This window comes from Barbatula barbatula, assembly GCF_947034865.1.
Source record: "Barbatula barbatula genome assembly, chromosome: 17".
In the NCBI taxonomy this organism is placed as follows: domain Eukaryota; kingdom Metazoa; phylum Chordata; class Actinopteri; order Cypriniformes; family Nemacheilidae; genus Barbatula; species Barbatula barbatula.
The window spans coordinates 18,814,065-18,834,739 of NC_136780.1; the positions used below are offsets into that span (position 1 = coordinate 18,814,065).

The window sequence follows — 20,675 nt, forward strand, 5'->3', positions numbered from 1 at the left end:
AAGGTCTCTCTCGCGTCTTTATTCATTAATGATCAGACGATCAAAGGAGTCAATAAACTATGTTTTGATTTATATTTAAAAACCGGTCTTATAAACTTAAAAAAGCAGTGATATCAAATGGTAGAAGTGATGGGGGACTGGAAGCCATAAATTTTTAATGACACTATCTATACTTTTTAGATAAACTGGCTAAGCAGAAGAATTAACCCAAATTCCATGTGGTTTTTGATTCCCAATTATATCTTTGATCAAATTTATCTTGAAATGTAATTACTTGTAAAAAATAATTTAACTCATTTTCATCAGCAAGCTCTTCTTTCATGGAAGTTGTGTTTTTGCAACAATGTCTCTCCTCACAAAACTAATTTGTGGAATAATATGGATATACATACACACACACACACACATATATATATATATATATATACTCTTATTGGTTTAATATACAGGATTTATTCATATTTTTTCTTTATTTGATGAATCTGGCAATGTCCTGTCTTATGAACGCTATATGACCATCTATAATCCTCCCATTCCTTTTAAATAACAGTTTACTAAAAGCAATTCCCTCAGGTCTTATGCAAACGGTCAAAGGCCATATTTTATATAGACACAAAGATATAAAGGAGTCTGTTTTGTTACTGGATGGCGTTAATGTTTATGACAAGATGTAATAATAAACAGATTTTTCAGAAAGGAGACCGAATTATGCCTTGAGGAAGGGCCGCTTTAATAGATAATATTGATTGATCGAGTATAAATGAATATTTCTTACCTAACAAGACCAAAGAAGTTCACATGAAAATGCTGCATCAAATATATTAATTGAATGCGTGTCCATATGTTGACATCCCTAATTTGTGCCCTTTTTGTGGTAATGATGATGAGACATTAACACACTTATTTTTTCCTTGTAAACTGGTTTGATTTGTGTGCCCATTAAAACAAGGCACACATCTTTTAATTTGAGATATATTCTTTGTTATGTTCTTAAGGGTACATTTTTCCTTTTGTTTGGCAAAAATATTTGGGCTCAAGCCCTATTCTGTTTTTTTTTTGGATTGATAGACTCACTGCTCACGTCCTTTTATTTATCTATTAGTGTTTCTAAGTATGTGCAATCCCCTGGGATCCAACCCACGACCTTGGCATGCTGGTCCCATTGGCTTACCCCTGATCTACAGGGAAGTCCTTAAAGTGCATAAAGTTGACATAAATAATGTCATGAACGTCCCTGTTGGTTTCCTAATAGTTGTTTTGTCCAATTTTGTATATTATGCAATAAAAAAATTAAAGAATCGTGTGTTTGGTTTGAACTGCTTCACTGAACCGAACCCGATGAATCGCGACGACGCCGTCGTCATGACTCGGTTATCAGGTGCAGTGAATTACGTTCATCACGAAGAAGAAGATTGAAAACACGGACCTGTGGAGAGGAAGAGCTACTTGGAAGCTGTCAGTGGGTCCCGCACACAAGTCTTTCCAGCGGTTGGCGATTGAAAGGCTGAATCTGCGTGATTTGAATGAGACGATGGAGCTGTGCCCGTACGACACAAAGCCTTCATGTGATGATCCGATGTCTTTGAGTGACATTCTGCAGGTCCAGGATCAGCCTGTGAGTGAGGAGCAGGCGTGGGCTCTGTGTTATCAGCTGTGCTCTTTATTGCGTCATCATCAGTCCAGACCTAAAACATGGACCCGTGTTGTGTTGCCCGCCGCCGATGGAGTGCTGTTCTCCAGAGACGGAAACATCTCGCTTCGGGTGACGAAGAACGGTAATGTTCAATGTGCATTTTGTGAATTTGTTTCTGTAAAGCTTCTCACCGTGTTGCGTTGTTGTAAAGTATATTGGCGCTTTCCAAGTGTTTGCTTTCCGGACAACAAGAATGAGATTGAGAAGTTTCTTCCACACGTGGAAAAGTCACAGTAGGATGTAAAATATCATAATCTTCTGAAATCTGTCAAGTCAGCTTTATTTATATAGCGCTTTTTACAATTTTCATTGAAATCACATCTCGCATGTCACAAAAACAGCCTTTTTCCACCTAAGAAATGTTGCAAAGTTACGAAATATTCTATGTGTTGCTGACGCGGAGAAGCTTATTCATGCATTTGTGACCTCAAGACTTGACCACTGTAATGCGCTACTTAGTGGTTGTCCTGCATCATCAATAAACAAACTACAGTTAGTTCAGAACGCAGCTGCCAGAATTCTAACCAGGTCCAGAAAATACGATCACATAACCCCAATGTTATCAACCCTTCACTGGCTACCCATTAAGTATCTTTTTGACTTTAAAGTTCTTTTAATCACTTAAAAAGCCCCTACCGACCTAACAGAGCACTACAACCCATCACGCGCTCTAAGATCTCAAAACTCAGGAATTTTGATAACACCTAGAATAACTAAATCCACCAAATTGGGTCGAGCTTTCTCATACGTAGCACCTAAACTCTTGAATAGCCTTCCTGATATTATTCGAGGATCAGACACACTCGCCCAATTTAAATCTAGATTAAAAACGCATCTTTTCAGCCAAGCATTCACTTAATGCAAAATATGCTAAATAAACCACCAGGAGATGCTGACATTAGATATTATTTATTAGAATAATTGAATTTATTATATAAAACACCATGTAGCGTGTTTTACCCTTTTTTTGGTTTTTCTTTTCGTTTTTCCTCTGTAAAGCTGCTTTTGGAACAATGCAAATTGTGAAAAGCGCTATATAAATAAAATTGAATTGAATCTGACTTCTTTACAAGGTTTAATATGCTGTCTTCTCATGCTTGACATGGTCAACTTGGCAAAAAACGAGTTTGATGTGTGTGAAGTATTTCATGCTTGAGTTCCGCCCCCTGCATGACAGTGAGGTAGACTGTAGCTGAAGGAGGGGATGTCATGACCCTTTAAACAAACGTGTGGGTGTTGAGAGAGGTTACGTGCCGGCGGGTCCCAGATTGAAAAAAATGTGCATATTCAATTCAATTTTATTTGTATAGTGCCTTTTCACAATGTGCATTGTTCCAAAGCAGCTTTACAGGAAAACTAATAAATGCAGTCTCCCGGTCGTTTATTTGGCATATTTGCATTAAGTGAATGCTTGGCTGAAAAGATGCGTCTTTAATCTAGATTTAAATTGGGCGAGTGTGTCTGATCCTCGAATAGCGTTGGGAAAGCTATTCCAGAGTTTAGGTGCTACGAATGAGAGAGCTCGGTTTTTCCGACTTAAAAGAACTTTAAAGTCAATACGATTCTTGATGGGTAGCCAGTGAAGGGTTGATACATTGGGGTTATGTGATTGTATTTTCTGGACCTGGTTAGAACTCTGACAGCTGTATTCTGAACTAACAGTGGTTGTCCTGCATCATCAATAAACAAACTACAAAGTAGTGCATTACAGTAGTCAAGTCTTGAGGTCACAAATGCATGAATAAGCTTCTCTGCGTATATTCCCAAATAATGTATAGGTTACATTTTTGTCCGCATTTGTTAAACTACTAGCGTGCCCTCGTTTTCCACACGTTTTAAAATGTTATAATGGCCCCTGATACACGCATTCCATATGTTTATAGGACACATTTTACTTTGGTCAAAAGTGGCAGGGACATGTCCCACCCGCGAATTATGCCTTTGGCTGATTGCGACGTGTTTAGCCGGGCTGAATTTCAGCTGTCAACATGTTATAAATTTATGGTCTGCTAATTTTGCTAAATATTTTTTCTCCGTAGGTACAGATTCTGTAATGGAGACAGAGGAGCAGGTTGGCATTAAGTTCCTTACATTTGATCTTTTTGGCATTCATGCACGTACCAATGCAGAATCTGTTAATAGGCTATAGAGTTCTTGGGTCGTCTTATCTACTCCTGTCTGGACTGGGGTCTGGAGACGCAGGTTGAGCGTGAATTGAATGAGACGTTGGAGATCCTGGTGTGTCAGATGACCAAAGTGAATCTCAGCTATTGTGACTCTAAGCCCATGTGTACGGTCTCTAATGTCATCCAGGTAGCGACGTCATTACTCTTTCTTGGCTGTCTTTACTGTGGAACTGAATGTATGAAACGGCCTGAAGCTGGCTGGGTATCTGCTTTATAGGTCTGTAAGCACCGGCTGTTTGATCCCGGTCAGGCAGCACAACATTATAAGAACGTGTGTTCCATTCTCTTCTTGCACACCGTTGAGTTGAGCCATTATATGCAGATTGTTCAACAATCCAGCAAGGTGAGAATTCTGCATTCATAATATTAGTTAACGTTGGGGATTTTTAGCTTGTAATAGTCAAATGTCACTTCTATAATTATCAAACTATGTTGTCCAATTCTTTTTGTTCTGATAACTCTTATAAAAGAGTCTACAGAAACTAATCATTGAATCCGAGCCCAACTGGATTGCAAGGGTGACCACAAATTGGGTAAGTGCAAAAAAAAAACAAAGGAAGAACTTTCTGGAGTTTTTATTCCATTTTAAATAGTCTGTACAACGAACATTGCTTTTTATATTTACAGTAATGGCCAATAGTGATTGCGAAGTGGGGGAATATTTGTTTTATATTCAGTATGCTCCCTCAGGTACACAATGAGATGTCTAGTACAAATTAACTTCTTAGACAAAATATTTGGCAAACTACAGCATATCAGGGAGTCTGTTATTTGTTGTTACTTTATGCTTAAAACCAATGTACAAAATGTTTTTGCTTTATTATTGGAGTTGTTCACTTTCAACATACATTTTCATGATAATTTACTCACCCCTGTTGTCATCCAAGATGTATATGTATTTATTTTCTTTAGTTGAAAAGAATTTAAGGTTGTTGATGAAAACATTCTAGGATTATTCTCTATATAGTGGACTTCAATGGACTACAAACGGTCAAAGTTACAGTTTCAGTGCAGCTTCAAAGGGCTTTAACCAATGCAAGACGATGAATAAGGTTCTTCTCTTGCAATACGATTGTCATTTTCAAAAATAAATTAAAATGTATATGTTTTATAAACACAAATCCTCGCCCTGTTCTGCGCAGGGCGTTCGCGACTTCATGTATTCTGCAAGTACGTTGAAAAGGTCATGCTTGACTTGGGCAGTACAGAGTCCATGTTTACAAATCTGAAGAAGGATGACCGTTCAAAAGTTGTTAAATGTTCAACAGTCTGTGTCAGTTTTTTGCTTTAAAATGGTAACTTTGTGTGCGTATCCTGGATTCCCCCTACGTCAAGTATGACCTTTTCAACATAATAAGTGAAGTTGTGATTGCGATTCGCAGAACAGAGGAAGGTGAGCATTTGTTTATAAAGCATATACATTTGTATTTATTTAGAAAATGGCCGATCGTTTCGCTAGATAATACCCTTATTCATCGTCTGTTATCGTTTGAAGCTGCACTGAAACTGTTATTTTGACCTTCAATCGTTTGGAGTCCATTGAAGTCCACTATATTGAGAATTAACCTGGAACGTTTTCATCAAAAACCTTAATTTATTTTCGACTAAAGAAAACAATGGATAAACATCTTGGATACAAAAGGGGTGAGTAAATTATCATGAAAATCCTACCTAGATGTATTAAACATTTTCTTCGAAAATCATTTTGTATAAAAAGACGTCTCTTGGTTGCGACTTTACAATGAATGCTCTGTCAAGTCATGGCCTCTTTATGACAATGCAATGACACAAGGTCGTCATGGCACACTTTAGTGTTCTGAATGGAAGGGTTTGGTGGACGAGTTGAGCAGGGGTGTAGTGCTGAGTCCATTAACAAAGTGTGTGAACGTAACTAGAAGTCCCGTGCAAGTGGAGACCGCTCCCTTCGACCAGCTTCTGCTGGACATCAAGTGTAGGCGATACACTTTGCGAAAAGTTCAGGTGCGTGTAAGGACTTTTTTTGTTTGTCCCTGTGTGTAATGGTATTTGTTTTTGGCCCTTAAAAGCCTTCGTCTCTGCCTGTATATTGTTATATTTACAGAGTGTTGTTAATGGCCAAAGAAAACAAGACCCTCACCAGACTCTTCTAGAATTTATCCGCTCACGGCCCAAACTACGACCGGTAAAAAAATTATGTTCATCCATGTTGCCTGGAGAAAAATTCATAGATGAATAGATAATCATAGATGAATCCATTTATTTGTCTCCAATTGATTGTCTGTTCTTTGTTTTTTATAAAACTAACTTATTTCAATTAAATTAATCATCCCTCAAATCACGTGTCACCATGCAATCAATTCCTATTGAACCTTTCTCTCTTTGAGTGATCCGAAATTATTCATTTTATTTCCACAGGCCTCTGAGCGGAAGATGGAAATGAAGCCCAAAGAGAAAACATGTCTGCACGAGCTGCTTATGCAGGAGATTCGCTCTACTGACCACTGGAAACGTCTGGCACACAACACAGCTCTACCCTGTAAATGCACAAAATTCACTTCATGTTTTTATTGTAACTGATCCCGTTCACTGAGGTATTTTTCCAGGCAACCAAGTTTTAAATTTTCAGTATCAACGAGTCCATTAGTTGTGCTGTGACTTGTGTTTTGCAAAGAAAATTACTTTAACCACCAAAAACTGTAACATTATTGTTTTTTAAAACAGCGAACAACTTGATTGTTAATGAAGAAAATGAAGATGCTTTTCCTTTGAAGCCAGCTCAACAGAGGAAGCATATGAATGTATGAGCTTAAGAATTACTACAGCACTTTTAATGTTATTTGTTGCTTTTGTTTAAGACCGTATATCGTTGTTTTTCCTCTTCGTGTAGGAAGCTCCTCATCGACAAGCTACAGACTTTACAGGTGAGAGTCTGTTAACATAAGTCAACAATTGTCATTGTTACAAAGCAGCTCTTCAAGAAAACCTATTGACTATCAAAACCTAAGGTTATAAAAGTCAAAACAAAAAAGGTGAAAAGACACCGATTCAGACACACCCACACACATACAAACATACAAACGTGCACATAGACACACACCCACATATACACTCACAGGGGCCATCACCTAGAACCACACACCCAAGATAAGGAGAGAGAAACACAGGTCAAATATTAAACTCACTCCAAGTTCCTATATGCAGTATTATATTTAATAAAACTTTAAAATTCTGGCAGCCCCCCCAGCCAGGCAAACTGTGGTGAGGAACACAAAACTCCATTGGAGAAAAAACATCAGAGGGGGAAACCAGGGGAATCCAGTTCCACTTTGGCAAAAGCTGCAGCCTCTGCACAAGCTCGACAGTGCTTGCACAACAAGACAAAAATAAAAAATAAACGTTTTAAAATTATCATTAATAATCTAATAGCAGCTGAAATTTTTTAGTGAAGACTTGTCAAGTTGCCGCGTCTTTTTTCAATCTTTTGTCTGGGCATGGACTGTGTCCTGCCCGCTCTGGTAACCTTGGAACAATGAGACAAGACTGGCTGAGAGTAGAGTACTGTTCTATACTCTTTGATGTAACAAATGCATCAGTTGTTCTTGGAAGTGTTCCTGGTTCCGGTTGCTCTAACTAGTGCAGCCTAAACCTTCAGAATATATACATTATGGTAGTGTATGCAAGATTAAAAAGATGTGTTTTTGTCAGTTTAAGTCTAGACTAGTGTGTCTTCCTCTCGGACAGTGCGGGGAAGAATGTTCTAAAGCTTAGGCGCAAGATAGGAAAAGGATCTGCCACCTGCACTTGATTTTGAAATTCTTGGAATTACCAACTGACCGGAAGCCTGAGAGCATAGTGGATGTGAAGGACTGTAATACAAGAGAAGTTCAATCAGGTACTGAGGAGCTAAACCATGTAGGGCTTTATAGGCAATAAGCAAGATTTTAAAGTTAATGCAATGCTTTTTAGGTAACCATTGCAAGGTTGACAGAACCGGGCTAACATGCTCTTACTTTTTTGTACGAGTAAGAACTCCAGCTGCTGCTTTTTAGACCACTTGCAGTTTTTGTAATAAGACTCCAGGGCAACCACCTAATAGTGCATTACAGTAATCTAGTGTTGATGTCATAAATGCATGAATTAACTTCTCTGCTTCTGATAGTGTAAGCATATGACATAGATATTTTTAAGGTGTAAAATACATGCTACCTCTAGGCGATATAATGCGTAGAGCAGGGCCCTGTAGTACACAGTACTGGACACGCGATTTGCGTGACACCTATGTTTAACGGTCGGATGAATAAGATCTAAACCATTTCAAAGCTATTCCCTTCATGTCGACCTTTTCTAGTCCGTAGGAGCTTGCTGTGCTCAATGGTGTCGAATGCAGCACTAAGGTTTAGCAGCCCCAATAAGGAGATAAAACCTCGGTCAGACGCCAAAAGCAGATCATTTGTAACTCTACATCACAATATAGAGACTGCTTTGATCACTCTTCATTGATGTCATTACTTTGGAGGAATGAACATAATTGAGTTGAGACTCATATCTACAGTTCTGGAAAAAGTAAAGGTAGATTCGATATAGGTCTGTAGTTAACTAGTCCTCTAGGGTTGAGTTTTTTTTTTGTCAAGGGGCCTTGTGCTTTAGGCACATGTTCTAGCGTCAGAGATGAGTTAAGATAGATTCTAAGCTATAGGGTCTAGCATGCATGTTGTTGATTTAGATGAACTACTGGAGAAAATAAAGGTAGTTGCGTTTTTCGTGCCGCTTTCTTTAGAGCAGGGCTGTCCAAAGTCTGTCCTGGAGGGTCGGTGTCCTGCAAAGTTTAACTTCAACCCTAATCAAACACACCTGAACCAGCTAACCAAGGTCTCGGTAGGCAGACTAGAAACTTCAAGACAGGTTGTTGAGCCAAGTTAGAGTTAAACTCTGCAGGACACCGGCCCTCCAGGACCGACTTTGGACACCCCTGCTTTAGAGCCTGTGTGTGTTCATTATACCACAGTGTCGTGCTGTCATTTTTTTTATCTTCAAGCGCAGAGCAACTGTGTCTAGCGTTTCCAAGAAGGTGGAGCTAAAATTTTCAGTGGTAAAGTCAAGATCTTCAACTACAAAAGGAGCATTTCTTGATAATCTGCCTTATGAGTAAATGTTGAAGTTATTTTTCTACCATATTTGTAACAAGGAGTTTGAATGCAGCCATAGGCCAGTGATGCAAGCATGATACCAGATAATGATCAGAAATGTCTTCGCTCTGCTGAAGGACTTTTACGTCATCCACATTTATACTGTAAGACCGTTATCATCCTTTAGATTTAATACTAAGGCGATTGGGTCCTGACACATTTTGTCTTTGTGTCTGTCTCCCGGACTAGCAAACATTTTTTCTATTTTATGATGTTTGGGAGAAAGGATTATCGCATGTTGTGCATTTTGTGTATTCTGCGACATGAGACGGCAAGCAATTCTGTCTGCTTCCTGACCTGGGCCCCAGTTAGTGAAGTTTTAGCATTAAGACTATGTGCCATATTTCTAGACCGGAGGAAAGCACCAGCCCAGGAGGGATGGAGACCGTCACTTTTCAACAGGTCAGGTCTTCCCCCTTAAAACTCCCAGTTGTTTATAAAAACTATATCATTCTGCAGGCACCACTTAGCAGATTAGCGTCACTAGATGGCTGGTTGTCTATGCATCTCATTACCACGGTAAGCAGAGAGGGGGCCAGATAATATTACGGTGTCTGACATCATGCTTGTGAGCTCACACACCTCTTTAATATTGTCTTTTTTTATCTCCGTCAATCGGAGTCGAACATAATTTGTGCCGACGTGAATATCAATCTTACTGAATTTACTATTTGCCTTAGTCAAATTTAAATGTGCTGGCTATGTCAGGCGCTCTGGCCACTATACATTTACACCATGTATTTACACTATACACCAGCCACTATACATTTGACTATAGTGGCTGATGCCTCTGTTAACATTCCGAACAATAGCATCACCGATAACTAGGGCACTTTCTGCAGGTTTCTCAGTCAGTGCGTTACAAACCTGTTCGAGACTATAATCGAAAATATGCTGTCTCTGTCACAAAGTTTTCCAGCTGTTGGGATCTTCAACTGGAACAGAGCTGTCCACGCTAACGTTGCTTGCATCCAAAGTGTTTTCTATGGTCCTTCTAATCTTTATCTGAGGATAGGAGTGTATGCGAGGCTCTAATGCTGAGATCTTCTGTCAGCTTAGTATATTTCCCAGCATTTATCGCATGTAAAGTACTTGCTGCTGACAGAGAAGGCTAATCTAAACATTTGATATAAAGTGCAAGTAACAATAAGATGAGAATAATTTGAAGAGAAGTTCCAATTTACCTTGTGCCAAATTTTTCTCTTAAGCATATATCATTTGATTCACAAGACAACTAGAAGGCAAAATGAAATTCAAGTGTAAACCAAAAGCAAGCTAACGCTATGCTAACAACGTTGAGTTGACCATCAATTTTGGTTTAAGATCTTCAAGTAAATGACAAGGACAGGGTTATTGAGATATCAGGATAAGTTGGCAATGATAATAAAATACACTAATATTAAAACAAAGTTCAAGTGCACTGATAAAAAACTGCCGGCATGTGATTATCTTTCAACAATATTTAGACACCAAATATATTTAGCGGAGGGTGGAGATTATTTATGGTCTAATCTGTCAATTTTTTTTTTACTGATTTATACTCCATTTGAAAGCTGAATAAATAAATTGGCTTTCCATTGAGTATGGTTTGTTAGGATAGGACAGTGTATGGCCGAGATACAACTATTTGAACCTCTGGAATCTGAGGGTGCAAAAAAATAGGCCGTTGCTAAGAAGAAACAGGTTTGTTTTAACTCTTTCTATTGCCCTTCCACTGTAATGCCATTGTGGAGAGTGGATGAACCTGAAAGCTGATATTCTAAGCGTTACATCAATACCAAACTTGAGTTGGTCATTCTCAAAGAGCAGGCAGTAGTGAGTGAAGTTTGGAGATGTGTTTCCGGACATTTTTGTCCACGATTTTTCTGCATTCACTCACAAAAATTGTTTTATATATTTACAGTAGGAAATTTACTAAATATCTTCATGGAAAAGGATGTTTACCTAATATCCTAATGACATTTGGTATCAAAGAAAAATCTATAAATGTTGCCCCATACAATGTTTTGTTGGCTATTGCTGCAAATATACCTGTGACCCTGGACCAGAAAAAAACCAGTCATATCCTCGTTTTCTTTATTTGGGTGAAATTATAAATAAAACTTGTATGTTACATTCTGCTGTGTTTAATTCCACTAGACTTAAAAGTCTGCTCTGGAAAGCGTCGGACCAGATCTTTTGCCAGCAACCGAGATCTCTTCAAGGTGGTGAGTTAGTTCATATCCTGGGATAGTAATATTTACATGATTAAAATAACGTCTGTTTGTATTATAAACCTAAATGCATTACGTCACTATCACGTGATTAGGTGAGTCAGATTGCAGAATGAAATGGAGTGGCATTAGTCACCAAAAGCTTTGTCGCAATGCTGCAGCTACACAAGTAGATGTTCGTGTAAGACCACAGATTTATCAGCCAGCCACCTGGTATCATGCCAAAGCATGTAATAGACACACTGGTCCACTCGACAATGCGTGTCAGGGAAGGTAATGATGCAACCAGTCACGAGAGACAATGCCATTTCACAATCGAACCTGACCTTCCGGAAGCAGTTTTTGAAATCGTACACAACAGTATCTGAGTTTCACTGCGGATGGAGAAGGGATCGCTGTTCTTCGGATTTGGAACGCTTGAAATAATTTCACTTGTGACCCTGTACCACAAAACCAGTCTTAAGACTCATGGAAAACCAAATAAACCAACACTTGTTTAGAGCTCGGGTCTTTATTGTTCTCTACTCGGCACACACCACTTCTGTATATTTACACTACCAACATCCTGTAGCGTCCTATGTCATCTTTTACGACAGCCACAGGGAGGATACAAGAAACTATCAATATAATCTACATCCCCCTTAATGAGGGATTACCTGGATAGGTTAAACGTAAACAGTTCGGTTCCTTTTTTTGAACAGCTGTTATATTGCGACAGTAGAGATAGGAATCGTCTGCACTTATGTAGTGTAGTCTTTGAATAAGGATTTATGCTTTGATATTCTGCCTGAGCGGGTGACAACCACAGGTAGTTCCTGCACCTATTCAGTTTGTGGCTGGTCGACATGAGGCTGTACTTGTTGCAGAGGTTCACTATTATTAAGTGGGACCTCGGTTCTTTTTGGTTGGTTATGTTGTTCAGGTGTATGTAGGATGTGGCACCTGTTTCTCACATATGTGGCATCCCCGGCTGAACCTGGTAACAGGGCAGACTCTGAGGATAAAGGTCTGGCTAACCTTTAATGTGTTTTTTTAGAGCTGCCTGGACCTGTGTTTCTGCCTTTGGCACGTACATGGTTATGGTCATGGGAATAAGGGTTTTGGTGCGCAGAGAAAGTAGATGCTGCTCTGAGTAGTGTCCATACACATCAGTTCCATCACGTGCACACTTTTCCAGAAGGTGTTTGGCAGAGCATACAGTTCGCTCAGCCTTCCCATTTGACTGGGGGTCGCAGGGCTGCAGGTGACATGGCAGAAATCCCATATGCAGGCAAATTCTTGGAACTCCATTGCTTGTGATGACCTCAAGACTTGACCACTGTAATGCGCTACTTTGTAGTTTGTTTATTGATGATGCAGGACAACCACTGTTAGTTCAGAATGCAGCTGCCAGAGTTCTAACCAGGTCCAGAAAATACAATCACAACCCCAATTTTATCAACCCTTCACTGGCTACCCATTAAGTATCGTATTGACTTAGTTCTTTTAATCACTTATAAAGCCCCTACCTACCTACCTACCTAACAGAGCTTCTATCACGCTACAACCAATCACGCTCTCTAAGATCTCAAAACTCTAGACTTTTGATAATACCTAGAATAACTAAATCCACCAAATTGGGTCGAGCTTTCTCACCTAAACTCTGGAACAGCCTTCCTGATATTATTCTAGGCTCAGACACACTCGCCCAATTTAAATCTAGATTAAAGACTCCTCTTTTCAGCCAAGCATTCACTGCAAAATATGCTAATAAACCACCAGAAGATGCTGACATTAGATATTATTTATTAGAATAATTGAATTTATTATATAAAACACCATGTAGCGTGTTTTACCCTTTTTTTGGTTTTTCTTTTCGTTTTTCCCCTGTAAAGCTGCTTTGGAACAATGCAAATTGTGAGAAGCGCTATATAAATAAAATTTAATTGAAACATGCTGCATTGTCAGTCTTTAGCTGCTGAGGAGCTCAATGGGTGGGCAAGTGGCACTTTAGCCTGATTATGATGGTTGAACTTGTCATGTTCAGTCATTAGATACGCATCTTAATTTTGTTAACTATATCAGAATTTGGATAGAGGAGAGGTCTTTGCAGCTTAATATTAGAAAAACTAAAGAAATGTGTTGTGGGGCAAATAGTGTACTGGCGCTTTGTGAACCTTTGTTAGTTGATGGAGAGGAAATTGAACAGGTGGCATCTTAAATAAAAATTGAGAATTTCTGTACCTAAATATTTAAGCCTTTTTAAAAACATTATCTGAATGCTCAAAATAACCCAAAGCGTTGAGTTTTAACATTGAAAAGGACATTTTGATGGTTGTATATAAATCACTTATTGAATCTGTTCTTTTAACAGAGAGAGCGTTGAACCAGGATACAATATTAAAAGTAAAAACAAACTTTTGAGGATTATAAATGTGGCGAGTAAGAAACAAACACCTCTTTCTGATCTTTTTACTGCGGCATTAAAAAGAAAAGCATTCGCTATTGTGGGAGACTCTTCTCATCCTCTGTATAGTTCTTTCCAGCTACTTCTTTCCGGCAGACCTTATCAAGTGCCTTAAGTGAAAAGGGCCAAGTATAAGAAGACCTTTATCCCAACTGCAATTGGTATTTTAAATATTGGACTGGAGTCGTATGTTAGCTGCTTTGAGTCAGGCCAGCCCGCCAATGACCTCTGATAGACGCCTATATAGTGGGTCTGCCTGTGTTTCCTGTCTTAGTTCCTCAATTCTTCCACTGTCATCACCTTACAGTCTTCACTGGTTTTTGGTCCAGTCAGTAGGCATGTGTGCACATGAGAGTATCTGCTAGGCATGTTTCTTTGCCTCTCTTGTAAATGACATTGAGGTTATAACGCTGTAGCTTGAGCATCATCATCTGAAGGTGTGCAGAGGCTGAGTGTAGTGGTTTTCCCAGAATAGAGATGAGGGGCTGATGATCCGTATCGACAGTCACTGGACGGCCATATATGTAGTCATGACATTTCTGACAAGCGTAGACCATGGCCAGCAGCTCCTTCTCTATCTGAGGGTAGTGTGACTCGGTCTCCGTAAGTGTTGAGGCAAACGCCAATGGTTTGTCATTTGAGGCATACATCACTCAGGCCATCCTGAGAGGCATCTGCAGACAATGATGTACACCAGCCAGTTGTAAAGTACAGGAGGACTTATGAGGAGGTCTTAAAGTCTGGTGAACGCTGCCAGCTCCATTCCACATCCTGAAGGAGTGAACGCAGGCGTGCTGTGCTATTTCACTATAGCCAGGGATGAATTTAGACAAATAATTTGTCATTCTGAGGAACCGTTGAAGATCATGCTTGTCCCTTGGGGTTGGCACGGAACGGACTGCATCTGTCTTTGTAGGGACAGGCTTTATTCCTTTGTCAGTTAAGAGATGACCCACAAATGACACCTGGAAACGGCACTTCAGCTTAAGGTTCACAACGCGTAGGCAGTTTGCCTATAGTGCTGCACTCAAAGAGATCCTTGTACTCTGTGAGCTCAGGGGGCCCCTGCTGGAGCGCATGGACATTCGGACCAATTTGCACAAAGCCCAGTTTAACGATGTCTATGAGGCCCAGTTGAGGTTTTACATCATTGTCAACAACACTGAATTGTAATGTCCCGCATGTAAAGTTTACGTCAGTAACATCTGAAGTCTTTATTATCTGACCACCATAAGCCACATGGTTGTGGTCCACATGAGCGCCTGGGTCGACGTGCTGGAGAACACCTCTGCACCGGGCTACAGTGTCAATCTTTACCTTAAGTTGCTTCCCTGTATTTGTGGTAGACAGGACAGATAAATACAGTGCTTCACTTTTTCCACATTTTGTCACGTCACAGCCTTATTCCAAAATGGAATCAATTCATGTTTTTAATGTGGCAACGTATGACTGGATTGTTTCATGTGGCTTCTGGTTCATCGTATTGAATGCATGACTGTCCATAATAACATTCTGTACAGGCAGGCAAATTTCTTTACCAGTACCTCTGAATTTTCCAGACCTTCCTCCTCGAAAGTGGATTTCATATATATCCTGGGCATTGGGACCAGCGAGGTTCAGAATTGTGTACACCTTCACTTTTTCACTTGCTTCTAAAAGACCGGCATGGCCGTATATGCACCATTCGCGATTTAAACTTAATCCAATTGTCTGTGATATTCTCGTCAAAGACCAGGAGGTCGATTTTTGTGAAGTCCTTGGTGTCAGAAGTTAGCCTGTAGTTAGGATGGCACATGTAGACGCATGCAAAAAACAAATAAACTGACACTCTTGTAGAACTCCGATCTCACTTTATTATTCTCCACCAAGCACACACCACTTCCGTATATTTTCGATTAAGAGAAATATCTATATTGACAGGGCCATTAACGTTGATGTGTAGCTTCCTTCCGCTCACATTCGCGTGAACGGAGGCTGGTTTTCCTGTAAATGACTGCAACAGAAGCTTCTGTGTAGAGGTAGCGGCATCCTATTGGAACAAGTTCTGGTGACGGACAAAGCATTCGTTTTAAGACACTCTTGTGTCATTTGACGGAAAAATAAGTCTCTGGTTCTAACCAATGTTAATTGCGCTGTCAATATGTATGTTTCTCCTAAAGCAAATCCATATGTTTGTTTAGAAGACCTTTAAGACCATGGAGCCGTGTCGAGTAGTTGTTTGAACGATGGATGCACTTTTTGGAGCTTCAAATAATCATCTCCAGTGGTGTGCGGTGGACTTAAAAAAAAAATGAGGCAGATTTCTACCCATGTCATTTTTGTTCATCTCTGCACTATTAACAAGTGCGATTGTCAGAAAACCAGTCATTTCAGTGTTTATGTGTGAAAAATTCATTTTAATTACTACAAGTTCATTACAGTATGTACTTCTGATTTTTTTTTGTTTATTTTCCCTGCTTTGGGAAAAGGTACATCAACACCACCTTCATCTTTTTCTGGAACATTTGGGATTTCCTATATGAGAATAACATCATTACCAATACCATCAATTTAATTATTAGCAGTCCCAGAAATACTCAAAGCATTTAAGAGATCAAATCAAATCGATGTGACTTACTTTAGCCTTGCTGCTATCCTGAGCAAGCCTGATCACAAGCAAAAGTTTTTGAACAAATCTGAACCATGTAATATTCTGTCAACAATCGATAACTCGTCTGCCTCCGCTATCTCCGACACGAATCCTAAACTAAGATTAATACAACTAATAAAACAATTTAATTAACGTTCAATCTAATTTAGCGCCCGCAGTTTAAAACGTATGACGAAGACTAGCAGGAAGGCGGGATCTTGCTGATGAGTTTATCCAATTGTAGCCCGTTTGAGGCATTGCCTCTCACGTTACGTTTCTCCATTCTTTTCAATTACCCCCACTCAAACTCACGGCACGCTTTAGCGGGTATATGTAAAGTCAATGAGCTTAGAGGAGCCAAGAGAAAAGCTGCCTCCCTTTGGAATTCTTTCGAGTGGGGTCGCTGTTTCACATTGTTGTACACGCTGATTTATCTCCTGTTTAGCTAAATAAGTTATATCTGCTGTCCTATTTTATTTCTGAACCGTTAATAATATTCTCATTCGATTATTTTCGAGGGGGAGGGGAGGCACTTCCTCCCTTGCCTCCTCGGAGGAAACGCCCCTGGTTCACTCCCATTCTACCGCATGAAAGAAAAATAATACGTGGTATTATAACTCATGACACTGAAGTTTGGATACGCGTTTCTCTCGCTGCTGTCCGCTCTTTGGGCATTGCCCACTGAAGTTTGATATCCATGTAGAGCTTACAATTTCTGCTTTCAGGTTCATCCACTTTCCGCAACGTCATTGCAGCAGTAAGCCAATAGTGAATTTAAACAAACTAGTTTCCTCTTAGCCACGGCCTGCTACACTTTAAAGGCCAATTTCTGAATATTTAGTTTTTTCACCCTCAGATTCCAGAAACTCTGCCAAATATCGTCCTATCCTAACAAACCATACATCAATGGAAAACGTATTTATTTATTCAGCTTTCATAAATCTCAATTTAAAAAAATGAACCCGTAAGACTGGTTTTGTCGTCCAAGGTCACAAATAGCATCTGTAGATGTAAATGACGCCGCTTACTGACGCTTTTCCCAGTACTGTATTTCAACGTTTCCAGTTGGTGACAATCACAGCACATTGCAGCAAACAAATTATCTGGGTTCAAGATGGCACATTCTACCCTTTCTGGCACTATTAAGTTTATAAATATTTATAAGTTTGCAAGTTAATAATTAAGTTAAATTGACACCTAGCGGTTGAGCTTTGTATCGCAGTTACATGTTACATACATGAAACTGCTCCTTTAATATACAAAACGTTCGGTTTAAAGGTCAGGATTCATGCTAAAATGAGTCTAAAGCATACACAATACGTTGTTCCTGTGGCTCGGTGGTAGAGCATTGTGTTAGCAGCACAAAAGGTTGGGGGTTTAATTCCCAGGGAACACGCATACAGATCATTCAGGGTTATACATTTTATCAGCAAGTTGCTTTGGATAAAAGCTTCTGCCAAATGCATAGATGTAAAATACCATATTTGATCACACCCGTACACGTCATGATGGCAAATTAAGTTAGGTAATTGCATTAGAAAATCGCTCCCTGCTGCTAACTTTACTCCACCTTTACACATGCATGTCATTTTCACGCCAAGAGGAGGCAAAGCGTGATACTGGGTTGCAGCCAGAGACTACAAAAATATAAAAAAATGTCTGCTCGTTATCTTTTTATCCTGTTCATATTAACATTTGAAGGTTAAGGGGAGTAAAAAGGGGGAAGTTCTCACAACTATTGTTGACGTCAAGAAAATGCACAGTTCTTACAAAGGAGATGTGAAAAACATGATGTGTGAGCGATACAGCGACTGGCGGGTGAGCATTTACAAATTCCTTTAGTAGATGTGAAATGAACGTCTGTGCCCTAAAGTGCTCTACTACTTAGGTTTGTTCGTGTTGCTCGTCGAGAAGCTTGTATTTCACATGGCATAAAGTCTGCTCTCTGTGTAGTAGGTAAGATTTTATTGTGTCAGCTTATGGTCAAATTTGTGGTCTTGTGACGATATTTGTTATTTCTTCAGGGTTATTTGTCCTGCGTGTTGTGTGGAGGTAGGCCATGTTTTCGTGCACCTACGGTTTGTAAAGGTACTGATAATTTACTTTCTGACTGTTCCCTGGCATTTCGTTTTCTTTTCTGCAACAAAGATGCGTCTGCCCTCCAAGTGGTGCGTAAATCTTCCACTCTGCTTCTTTAAGCAAATTCTGATGAAGGATGGCGAACAAAGCCAGATAAATTTCTGGACTGAACGCTGGTCCTGGGATTCAGCCTGGTAAGCACCAAATGTTATTACACAGCTGATGTCTCATAGACGTGACAGCTGTGCAGTTGATCTGGTTCTAGAAAAGATTCCTTGTCTGCGACACGTACTAAGCCCTATTATGAAGATGTAATGAAGAAAGCCGCTTGATGTCACAGGATCCCTCTGGTTCTGGTTTCCTGCGGGCCGAGCTCGACGTCTGTTCATAGCCTGGCTATGCGCGACTGGTACAGTCAGGACATCTGTGTGTGCTGCCAGACGCTCTTATTAGAGACATGTGACTCTGTGCTGTCCAGCGACCCAATCAAAGACTCTCAAGAGATATGATGCATCTTTTTTTTTTCAGCACTCCTTTAACAGTTTGTTCCTTTATCTGTGTGTTTGTTTTTTAATGTTAATGTTCGTGGTTCGGGGTGTGGCACAATGTTGTTTGGAAAGTTTTCATTTTTCACTGTTCTGCAAATTAATTTTAAGATTTTAAATTATAAACAAATAAATGTGCCGAACATTTTTATGAAAACTGTCTACATAATTTTTAGCCCAAACAAAGATGATCTAGTTTCCACATTTCACTCCAGTGACTATTAGGCTAGCCTTAAGATCAAGTAAGGCAATGCAAAGGTTCTTTGTGAATACCAGTTAAGCTGTATCAATGATGAATTAGGTAATTGAGTCATCAACAATACACCAACACGCATGTCAAAACCATGCACACCATATATGTCCTGAAAAGTGACGCAAAATTAATTTGATCACCTCCCAGTGGCTGGCTGCAGTGTAGGTCACAACCTTGCCCATTCCATGTAAACAAATGGGATCTATTCAAAACGGAAAAATCCAGTTACACTTAAATTTTAATTCTGCCAAGATTGTTTCTCGCATTTTACGAAGTTCTTATAAAGGTGATGTTTGTTTTTCTAACAAGTTTGGTTTAAGTTAGGTATAAAATATTATAAAAACCAGGCGTGGTGAATGATTTCTTAATTCACGATGGATTTATGGGGGAGTGTAGGTGGGCCCTTCATGTCCCAGCTGTACCTTGCGCTCACTGCTGAGCAGACCCTTCCATATGAAGTCATCGGTACAATATATGTCAGCTGACATTTAAATTTTTTCTGTGACCAATTGTATCAGAATTTATTGGTGTAAGATCTGACTGAGTGTGTTGCTTTTGAGGTCACAGAATTCTTTGTGCTTATGAATTCATTTCACAAGGTTTGCAATAGTGATGTCACATTCATGAGTTAATAATTCTTTAGAACGTTTTTTTTTTTCGCTGAGTCTCTTAATTCTATCTGGTTAATCAAATCTGACTGAATCGTTCTAAACCAGTTCATGTCTCCACTAATCACTTGAATTACTCACTCTCTGTTATCGTCCCTCTAACTTGAAATAAAAAAAAATTATTCAGTTACTTTAATACCACTGAACAGATCTGTTGTGAAGAGAAAACTATTGTGCACAAGCAGCTGCTGCGGCGTGGTTATCGTTCTCGAGTCACGAACCAGTTGGAGCAGCTTTCAGATCACCAGCGGTTCACTGTGAAGCTACCAAAAAGTGTGGACAGCTTATGCTGTCCAGAGTGCAAGTGAACCAAGGACTTCGAGTTGAGCAATCTGGCAAAATGTTCATTTATTTAATAACAAATCAATAGTGTTGTAATACAGTCAATGTAAACGCTGATGGAGATTATTTTTATTCACTTTAAATCTTTAAGATTTAAAATATCATAGTTTGCACTTCACCTGTATTTGGGTCACTAGCAAAGCCCCCTCATATTTTGATTGCTTAAATAAGATTTTTTTTTTTACTTTGATCGGTTATCAAAGTTATTGGTTTAATTGTCACGTGTTGTACATAGCCTACGCTCTAATCTTTTGCGAAAAATGTTATCACTCGGCAAAAATGGCAGTTGCACAAAGTTCAATATTATGTTTTTTCTATAAAGCATGAAAAGATGAGTGAAAATAAAATGTGTCGTCAGTATTTGAGACAGACCCAACACCTTATCACTTGCTCCCACCTCCTGAAAAGACTCCTGAGGCCTCAAATTTCAAGGACACAGAAACACGAAATGCATCG

The 20,675-nt window shown here is 39.4% G+C and overlaps 1 protein-coding gene across 5 annotated transcripts; it reads left to right on the forward strand.

The window, feature by feature from the left end:
• Nucleotides 1-1,396: 1,396 nt before the first annotated feature.
• LOC306906281 (protein spire homolog 2) lies at nucleotides 1,397-20,011 on the forward strand. Of its 5 annotated transcripts, none has more exons than XM_079477544.1 (16): nucleotides 1,397-1,775; nucleotides 3,733-3,764; nucleotides 3,836-4,006; nucleotides 4,097-4,222; nucleotides 4,350-4,412; nucleotides 5,692-5,859; nucleotides 5,960-6,040; nucleotides 6,274-6,394; nucleotides 6,580-6,656; nucleotides 6,746-6,779; nucleotides 11,184-11,251; nucleotides 18,034-18,150; nucleotides 18,221-18,288; nucleotides 18,357-18,384; nucleotides 18,481-18,605; nucleotides 18,752-20,011. In XM_079477544.1, exons 1-16 carry the CDS (start codon nucleotides 1,532-1,534, stop codon nucleotides 18,918-18,920), a joined length of 1,692 nt encoding a protein of 563 aa, XP_079333670.1. In that variant the 5' UTR covers nucleotides 1,397-1,531; the 3' UTR covers nucleotides 18,921-20,011. The 5 variants fall into 5 exon arrangements, with proteins under 5 accessions (XP_079333670.1, XP_079333673.1, XP_079333674.1 ...); XM_079477547.1 differs by having other exon boundaries at nucleotides 18,357-18,420; nucleotides 18,532-18,605; nucleotides 18,752-19,109; XM_079477548.1 differs by having other exon boundaries at nucleotides 18,677-19,109.
• Nucleotides 20,012-20,675: the final 664 nt, after the last annotated feature.